The sequence below is a fragment of the Calonectris borealis genome, chromosome 30 (assembly GCF_964195595.1).
Source record: "Calonectris borealis chromosome 30, bCalBor7.hap1.2, whole genome shotgun sequence".
Lineage (NCBI taxonomy): Eukaryota > Metazoa > Chordata > Aves > Procellariiformes > Procellariidae > Calonectris > Calonectris borealis.
This window is the reverse complement of record NC_134341.1, coordinates 2,725,546-2,734,868: the sequence shown is the minus strand read 5'-3', so window position 1 is coordinate 2,734,868 and position 9,323 is coordinate 2,725,546. Positions and strand designations below refer to the sequence as shown.

Genomic DNA, 9,323 nt, shown 5'->3' with positions numbered 1-9,323 from the left:
ATTGCTCTCCCATGCTTGGTGCCAGGGCGCGCTGACCCCTGTCCCCTTCCAGTCCCCCACCTTGGGGCACCCGTTAATAACTTCCAACTCTGGGCTTTAAAAAGGCGTTTTTGGGGCTGTAGGAGGGTGTTGATGTGGGAACAGAGACACCATGCAGATCTGTTCTTGCCCTCCCTGGTCTCTGGACATCTTCCACCCTTCTTCTCTTTAATTGCATGGTTTATTTGGAGGCAACACTCATCTTATCCTGTACTTCCATGGATTACAGTGCTGCATCTCCCCAGTGCCCCTGTACTGGGCACCGGTGAGGCCGCACCTCGAATCCTGGGTTCGGTTCTGGGCCCCTCACCACAAGAAGGACATGGAGGGGCTGGAGCGTGTCCGGAGGAGGGCAACGGAGCTGGGGAAGGGCCTGGAGCACAAGTCTGATGGGGAGCGGCTGAGGGAACTGGGGGTGTTCAGCCTGGAGAAGAGGAGGAGAGGGGAGACCTCATCGCTCTACAGCTCCCTGAAGGGAGGTTGGGGCGAGGGGGGGTCGGTCTCTTCTCCCAAGTGACAGCGATGGGACGAGAGGAAATGGCCTCAAGTTGCGCCAGGGGAGGTTTAGATGGGACATGAGGAGAAATTTCTTTCCTGAAGAGTGGTCAGGCCTTGGACCAGGCTGCCCAGGGAGGTGGTGGGGTCCCCATCCCTGGGGGGATTTAAAAGCCGTGTGGGTGAGGCGCTTGGGGACGTGGTGTGGTGGGCGTGGGGGGTTGGGTTGGCGGTTGGACTCGATGATCTCAGAGGTCTTTTCCAACCTTCCTGATTCTGTGATTCTATGTCTGCCCACGCGCACGGCAGCGTCTTGGTCCACCGCAGCAGCGCTGAAGCAAGGACCAAACGGGGCACTGGTGGCTTCGCGCTCACGGGAGCACGGCAGCTCGTCCCAGCGGGTGCCGAAGCCTCACCCAATGTCCTGCTGCGTTCAACACCAAATCATGCATGATAGGAGCCAGTGAGCAAAATACAAATTACAGCAGCCGATCTTCAGGCGGAGGCGGCGTTACCCGGCCGGGTGATGCCTTTTGACAACAGGAAGGGTGGCTGTTGGCCCTCAGTGGCTGCGTGAGCTGTTTCCTGGCTTGTAAAGAATTGGAACCGCAGCAACTATAGGCTGGGCAGAGGCTGAGTAGGAGGGGGAGGACTCCGTGCTTGCGCTCAAAAGGAGGTGGGTGCTGGCAGGGTGTACCACGGGTAACACCAACACCCATGCCGGGCTCTGCCATGTCTCTGCGCAGAGGCTTCTCCTCTGTCAGCAGCGTTTCTGCCCATCAGCCCTGGAAGATGCACTGGAAACGTCTTTATTTCCAAACCTTGCACATCTTCCAGTGCGGCGTGGAGCTACGTGCAGAGGGAGGACGTCTCTAGGTTGGCTTCCTTGTGGATCGCATTGCTCTGGAGTCGGTCCCGGGATGCGTGGGACTCTCTAGAAAAGTGGTGGAAATCCTCCTGGAGGGGGGGTTTGCTGCCCTGCGTTGCTCGGACTTTCTGGGGACAGCTGATGTGCTGAAATCCCCCTCCGCAGCGCTCTTCCACCTTCCCCGCTGTTTGCCTGGGTTTCTTCTTCATCTCTCATCCTGTTTTCAACAAGCAGGACTGGGCACCGCTCTGCTTTGTTCTCCAGGCGAAACCAGCCTCGTGCTTTTCATGTGAAGTCAGAAACGGCGGCTTTAAGCAAAGCACTTAAGGTTGCAAAATAGTCCGAGCTGGTAGCAGGGTAGAAGGCACGTGCTCCCAAATTGTGGAGCTCGGAGGCAGAGTGATGGAGAGAGCTGGGGCTGACCCTTTGCAAGGGACTGAAGCGAAGAGGCACCTGCAACCCATTGAAAAATCTTTGTTTAATTGAGATATTGCCACTGGGTCTTCTTCTCAAGCACCTGGTTCCTTCCCCTACCTCTACGATGGCCCAGCGAGCTTGTGTTTCAGGGACTTTAAATGATACGCAAACAGAGCTGCTAGAGACCTTCTTTAAATAGACTGAAAGCCCTTCGATGCGTAAAAAAGATATAAGGTTTCTGGATTGTTACGACACGTGAAAATAGTTGGGTTTTTCCTCCCAGCCAGGAAAAAAACCCTGAAATTTTTCAAGCTCTGCAGTAATTACCTGCTAATGGAAAAGATAGTCAAGAATGAGAAATGGTCTGTGAAATCCTCTTGGTGCAAAGAAATTGCTAGTAGGCACGTTTAGGAAATAACTGCATCCGTTCCCCCCTTCTTAATTATGGCAAATACGTACAAGAATGGTAGGCTGGGGTGCTTCAGTGGGATAGTTTCAGCTGGTGATATACCTCTAAAATAGGAATAAAAAAATAGCTGGTAATACAAAGCGCCAATATAGTTCCCTTTTTTTATAACGAAAGCAATGCTGGACCTGTATGGTCGCAAGGAAGGGTAGGCGGCCACGTGGGTGCATGGGACGGAGGTGTGCTGAGATACTGCTTCTGAAATGGAAACGCCTGTTTTCGAGGGAGAAGCTGGGAAAATGAGCGTGGCGTAGCTGTGACTGCATTATTGTGCACTACAGGTAAATCTGGTTTGAATGAGCAGGGATTATATCAGCCCTGGCTGTGTCTGCTGAAATAAAGGTTTGGTTTTTTTTTCTGTGAAGTGGTGATTTCTGCTAAGGGAGCGTTGAAGGGCTGGTGGTCAGCAGTAACAATCTCATTTAAAAATGGGGCCGAAGAAGATTGAATGTTTAAAAAAAAAAAAAAAATTCTTTGTTTTTAAGCGCTGCTGCTCCCGTTTCTGGGCGGGCGAGAACAGGCAGGAGGACCTCGGGGTTTCCCAGCCGCGACCTGGGCTCTGCCCTGTGCCTGTCCCGGCAAAGGCGAGGTCACGGCGCTTGCTGGGTGCCAGGGTTTGGTCTGGATTAAAGGCAACTTCTCTGCCCGGATTAAACGCAACACGGACCAGCGAGAAGCGGGGTGGGGAAGGTGCTCCAGGGCTCTGCACCGCCTGGGGCTGCTGCTGGCTTCACCGGCTCCAGCCTGCATTCACCCCACGGTTTAGGGTCTGCCCCTTGCCTGTGCGTTGGGGAAGGGGGGGAACTGCTTGTGGCCCCCTCCCCCCCGCGCGGGACCTGTGTTTTTGAGCCGGGCCCTGGATGCTTTTTGTGCTGACGCAGAGCTGCTGCCGCAGGATCCTCTGATTCATCCCCGCGGAGGGCTCACACCCAGGCTGGGTTTCTTCTCCCGGTTGTTGATCGCGCTGGCGGTGCTGGTGTGGGCTGGGCCCCCCCACGGGGTGCTGCGGTGGCCCCCGATTCCCACTATGGGGTGGGTGCGGGGTATGCCAGGACTCCTGGAACCCTTCTCCGGTGCTGGGGTGGATGGGGCTTAGAGCAGCAAAGCGAGGGGGATGCCCAGGATTCCCTGCTCTGGGGGGGGGACATCTGAATGCACCCTTTGGGTGCATCTTCAGGGTCTAGGGGTGCAGTGGAAGGAGACTGTGGGGTGCAGCTTTTGGGAATGCTGACCCGCCCCAGCCCCATGCTTCGCTGTGGGTTGCTCCGAGAGGGATCTTTAGGTGCTTTAATGTTTTCCTAGGGCTGGTGTTTGTAGAGCATCTCCCATGCCACATGGAACCATGCTCCTCTTTCCCAATGAGAAAGGGGCTTAATATTCTTCCCCCTTACAAAAGGGGAAACTGAGGCACGGAAGGGTCATAGGTCTCAGCCCATCCCTGAGGAGGGGTGAGGCGGGAGGGTAAAGACAGGGTGCGGGGTTGCATTTTTAGCTTCCTAGCTCTGCTGCTGACCTGTGTGACCCAAACTAAGGGCTTTTCCATCTCCTTTTCTCCTCCCGCTTGTCACCAACCTCTTCTGTTGAGAACTGGGGGGGAGTGGGGGGCAAAGGAAAATGAGGGACGAGGGTCTGCTGCTACCCAGGCTCATGCAGTGCCACAGCCTGGATTGCAAATCTGCTTAGGCGTGCCGAAATATAGGTGATGCTAAAACATACGTGACGGTGCCTCTCCTCCCTGGCCCTGCTGTGCGAAGGCAGCGTAACCCTGATTGGGATTGAGCTGCATCTGGGATCAGGCAAGCACCTCCCACCCCCCGGGGGGTCCGCGCTCCGGGAACCTCATCTTGGCAGCGAGAAGAGGGGCTGTGACGGTGGAGCTTGGGGGGATGGCTGGGACGGTGCCAGCACCCAGCGTCCCCGTGCCCAGGTTCGGAGCGGGATGCTTCGGCAGAGGGTAGCGGCAGAACTGGAAGAGCAGGGCTACGGCAGAAAGTCGGGGCGCAGGTGTGGGTTTGGCACCCAGTGAGGGGGCTGGGGAGTGTTGTGGGTCAGTTTTTGAGGGCACTCGTGGAGCCGTCTGGGAGAACTGGTACGGCAGAAAGCTGTGCCTGAGTCAAAGCGGCAAAGTGCGCGAAGGATCGCTGCCGGCTCCTCCCGGCGCCTCGGAGATGGGCTTCGGACCGCCCCGGACCTGGCACCCTGTCGAGAGGCACCTCCGGCTCTCGCCCCACGCCGACACCAGTGCCCTCCTTCTCGGGATTGATGACTATCACCTCCCAAACCAGCTGCTTGTAGTACCAGCTGTCAAGGGATTTGGGGGCCAAGCACTTGCGCCGACGTGCTCCTCTTTGGGATGGCTTTACCTCCAGCTTAACCCATTTTTTGCTCCTAAAATGGAATACCTGAGCAGATTTGCGCCCACGCCTTTTTTTAAAATTTCCTTTATTCATAATAAATAATATACTATATTACAAAGATCTCAACACAAAATCCAAAAATCACGTTCTTTCTGCAGCCATGAATAAATAGGACTCACCAGCACCAGCTAATGCATGAAAGAGCATCTAAGAGCCGCATGGGCTCTGCGGCGGGGAGAAAGCGGGGGATTCTGCTGCACCCACCTGCCCAAAGCAGTCGTTCTTCTTTGCTGGTATCTACACGGTGTTTCCATCCCCTGGGCCATCAGACGCAGGGGTGAAATCCTGTGTGTGCCAGAACGTGCGGCCTCAGGCCTCTGAAAATCGTGCAAAGCTCACACTCGGAGGGCAGGGATGCAGCCGGGGGGGTGTAAAACCAGTGCTGAGAGGCTGCCCTGGGCTGAGACTCCTTTGCTGGGCTTAGCTGGCTGCGGTTAAGCTAGGAGAGGTTCTAGCGCTCGCGCTCACGTAGAGGGATTATATACACAGACACTGCAATGCTCCTTTCTTAGTCACAGGTGGTCTTTGCGTTATAAGACTTTTGCTTAAGAGTCTATTGTCGCTGGGTGTGTTCGTTGCCTGGCTTTGGTGCACACATGAGCCCGTGTGCGGGGCTTCCTCCCCTCCTTTTGCTTGTTTTTTTTCCAACTCTTCCTACGGTGGGGTCAACTCCATGGACTTCTTCCTCTCCTCTCTCTGCTCTTCCCACTCTTCCTCTGACTCGTAGGTGCCCTTGACGATGGCAACCCTATCGGACATGTTCATGCAGTAGGGGACGAGGATGTAGAAGTAGAGCAGAGCGGCTAAGCAAGCCCCGAGGATGGGTCCAACCCAGAACACCTGGAAAACAACAAGTGAGAGGGTGAGAGCAGGTCCTGGAGGCTGGTGCACCAGGTCCAGCCATCACACCAGCATCCCTCGCTGCTCCACATCTCCTAGCCCGTGGAGAGATGTAAACACCCCTTCCAGTAAACTTCTTGGGGTGAAATCCCCTCAACCTTTGCTTCCTGAAGACATAAAGCTCTTTACGAGCGCAGAGACATGGTGTGCTGGAAAGGAGGCACCAAGGCTGGATCTGAGCTTGCAGGCAGCGCTGGGCGGGTGGAAAGCCTAAGCTGGGCTTCTCCGTGGGCTTTATTGACCTTAGACGATGCCCCAGCTCAGCGTGCGCCATTGCTTGGGGGGGTTTATGCTTGTCCCCTTGCTGTGCCATGGGGATAACCTGTTCCCCATGCACCAAGGGGGACGACCTCCCTCGTTCTCCAGCCCCCTTTTATTCTTTCAGGCCTGGGATGGGCTCTGAAACACCCGGCCCTGTACTCCCTGCAGCAGCCGCTGCCCTCTCCCCTCGTTGCCTGCCCGTCCTGGCACGCTGCGGATGCTCACCCAATGTGCCGGGCTGAACCTCCTCACGATGACCGCGGGCCCAAAGGACCGGGCTGGATTCATGGAGCAGCCGGTGAAGTAGATCTGTCAGTGCAGAAAGGAGACCAGGTTAAGATGCATCGTGTTGCTTAGCAGATACGACCAACTTTTCAGGAGCAGGGACTGAAACAGCCCCCAGGTTTCTCTTGCAGAGAGGTGGGGACGCCCCTGTCACCGTAGAGAAGAAGCCCCCACATGTCCCACGTTGGCTCTCCCAGTGCAGCTCCGTCTGGGACCAACCGCACAAGAGTATTTTGGGGAGCCCCATCCTAGCGGGACCCTCTGCCCTGTCCTCCTGCCTGGACACTCACCCCCACCAAGTGGCCTACGGCGACGGAGAGGCCAATGGACAGTGCTGGGGAGCCCACGTTGCCGTTCCTCCGGTTGTCCGTGGACGCAAAGATGCACGCGGCCAGCTGGAAGGTGAGGATGATCTCCACCACGAGGGCCTGGCCCGGGGTCGTGTTGTTGTTGAGCTGCAAACCATCGAGAGCGACAATAATTAGCCATCCCTGGGGCTCGGCATCACCGGGAGGGCTCTTGGGTGCTTTGCTGGTGGATTTGGGTTGGCAAAGCCATGCATGAGAATCCCCCCCCTGCCCAGCCCGGGGCACAAGGTGCTGTGCTGGCCACCGCTCGGGCTCACTGCTCCTGTCCCTGAAAGGGAAGAAATTATCTTTTTCTCTGTTTAATGCTCCAAAATCTGTCTCTCCCCCGAGCCCCTCCCTTCCCGGGGCTCTCCAGATCTCTCTCCGCTTGCTCGTCTCCATAACGCGCAGCGCTTTCCCACCAAATCCCACACCTATTTGTCCCTTTCCTCCTGCATTTCTTTCCCCCTCGATCCTCGCAAAGTCTTCTCCCCTCCGCTTTGTGGAGCACCTCCCCAAGAGGCCGGGGAGCCGCTGGCAGCCGCCGCGGCGGGGCAGGGGATGAAGGGTGAGGGTTGGGATGAAGGCTGGGGTGCAGTCATGGGGGTAAGATGGGCTGTTGCTGTCCCAGTGCCTCTGCGCTAACCCCTGGGGACTGTCAGAGGGACTCGGCCCCGTCGGGCATGGGAAGGGCGACGTGACCCAAGCCATCGCGGCTTGTTTTTTAGCTAAAGCTGACTGGTTTGGGACGCGGAGTATGTGGGAATCAGATGCATTGCAGCACCTCATCCTGGTGATCGAACCCTCTGCGCCGTGTCCGTGCTGCTCCGAGGGGTCCAGACCTGGCCATGGTTGGAGGGGCAGCTCCACCGCTCCCATTTCAGGTGGTTTCCCAGCACTGCCCCAGGGGTTTGAGACGTGCTCCTCGTCCCCGCTTATCTCAGAGGGTCCCACCATCTCCCCTCCTCCTCCAAGAGCAGCCCCTGCCCCTCGCAGCCTCTCTGCGCCCTCCCACTCATTGCTCCTTCTTCAGCTCTTCTCCACCACCTCTCTCCATCCACCTCCCTTTCCTAGCTCCCCCAGCACGCCGGTTGCAGTGGGCTTCTGCTCCCCCTGCCCGTACTGGTTTGACTGGGCTCTGCTCCCTGCCCTCCCCGTCTCCGTCCTGGCACATGGCTCCTATCCCGGCACTAATCTCCAGGTGGAGAGGCTGCAGTCAAGAACATCTCAATGGTGCGGGTGACTCACTTGGGCCCTTAGGATAAAGGAAGCACTTATTAAAGGAGGAAAAAAACATGCCATTCATTACCCCACACAATAAAGCTGTCATGTCAATACTCTGCTGGCTACGCCGGTGTTTGCTCCTATCCCGTTCCTGTCCCTCTGTGCATGCGGGACGATGTGCCGAGATCAACCATCCTTACGGATTTGGCTCTCCGGGTTGGCGCCAGTACCAGCTCCTCTCTCACAAGGAAAGGAAAGCCCGCACGGCAAGGTGAACCATCTCCAGGTAGGGAGACTTACCGCGTTGATGGCCAGGTTGCCACGGGTGTTGACCGGCGTCACGCCATAGAGGATGCCAGCCCCGGCGATGGCCCCGACCAGCTGGGCGATCACGTAGAAGAGCGTCCGGAGGAAGGAGATCTGGTTCCCGACAAAGAAGGCGATGGTCACCGCCGGGTTGATGTGGGCGCCGCTGATGTGGCCAAACGCCTGCACCAGTGTGCCGATGGCCAGGCCGAACGCCAGCGAAATCTGAAGGATGCTGGGGAGGGCGGACGGCCACTTCAGGGCTGAGCCGAGGCCGATGAAGACGAAGATGAGCGTGCAGATAAACTCAACAAAGACAGATCGAGCGAAGGCCAGGGTTAATATTTCCTTCTTCATGGTGGGAGCGGGTGGAGGGCAGTTAGAAGGAAGAAAGTTTAGGTTTCCTCTGTCTCCAGGCTCTTCTGTCTGCACCCAGTGGTAGGGCCATACCTATCTATATATGCAAGAGCAGCAGGGAGCTGTGTTACAAGGCGGTGGGTGGAGCCAGGGAATTAGCCAGTCCTCTCAAATTATCATGTGAAACTGGAAAAGTTTCCATCTGAAAATAACTTCGGAGCCTCTTGGTGAACCAGTGACTCAGATATTGGTGGCATTTCTTTCTCCTTGCCTCTGCAAACAAAGAGCCCCTATAGGATGTCTCTGTGGTCGTTAGATAACGCGGTTGCATAACGATGCTGTGCTCCCTCCTCTTTTACTTCTTACTCCCCCCGCTCTTCCCTTTTACTACCTCTCGCCAGGTTCTGGGTGTTTCGTTAGCAGAGGTGTCGTTAATATCCCCTTCCTCCGTGTGCTTGGAGAGGACTGGGCTTTTGTTCGAAAAGCCTTGCTGCCGGCGTCGGGCTGGAGGAGCTCTGCTGGGGCAGGGCTCCCGGTGCCTTCAGTTCACACGGGATGTTGAAAGCTAAAGCAAAGTTTAAGCACCTGGAGCTGCTCCCAGGCTGTCAAGGCAGCTCAACTCCAGGAAGCAAGTGGCTTGCAACTGTCCCGGGAGCAGGGCAGGGTTTGGGGGATGCTCTGCCTAGCTGGGGAGCCGTAGACAAGCCGGGGCTTCCTCCGAGTGCCTGGATGGAGGCTGAGTGGGATGGCGTAGCTCGGATGAAGAGGGCTGATCGCTGCAGAGCCTGACTGCGGACCTCTTTGCTGGCTTTCGGCTTTGCTGCTCCTTACAGAGCATCGGGCGTGGGTTTCGCCAGCGTGTGGGTTGGCAGTCGGGGGGTGCTCGCTGCCTGTAGCCAGGAAGGGTGTATCCTACCCCTGTCATCTCGGGCCCTTTTCTT

At 56.8% G+C, this 9,323-nt stretch overlaps 1 protein-coding gene across 1 annotated transcript; it reads right to left on the bottom strand.

Moving 5' to 3' along the window:
• Nucleotides 1-5,356: 5,356 nt before the first annotated feature.
• Nucleotides 5,357-8,562, bottom strand: AQP5 (aquaporin 5). The gene is made up of 4 exons (XM_075134006.1): nucleotides 8,020-8,562; nucleotides 6,439-6,603; nucleotides 6,089-6,172; nucleotides 5,357-5,542 (listed from the first exon to the last, which is right to left on the bottom strand). Exons 1-4 carry the CDS (start codon nucleotides 8,380-8,382, stop codon nucleotides 5,357-5,359), a joined length of 798 nt encoding a protein of 265 aa, XP_074990107.1. The 5' UTR covers nucleotides 8,383-8,562.
• Between the last annotated feature and the right edge of the window lie 761 nt (nucleotides 8,563-9,323).

Excerpts from the sequence above, each read along its gene's own strand:
- AQP5 (XM_075134006.1), bottom strand. The coding sequence starts at position 8,382 with ATGAAGAAGGAAATATTAACCCTGGCCTTCGCTCGATCTGTCTTTGTT. Across the intron at positions 6,173-6,438 it reads CCGTAGGCCACTTGGTGGGG|ATCTACTTCACCGGCTGCTC; the intron begins GTGAGTGTCCAG and ends CTGCACTGACAG. Across the intron at positions 5,543-6,088 it reads GGTTCAGCCCGGCACATTGG|GTGTTCTGGGTTGGACCCAT; the intron begins GTGAGCATCCGC and ends GTTGTTTTCCAG.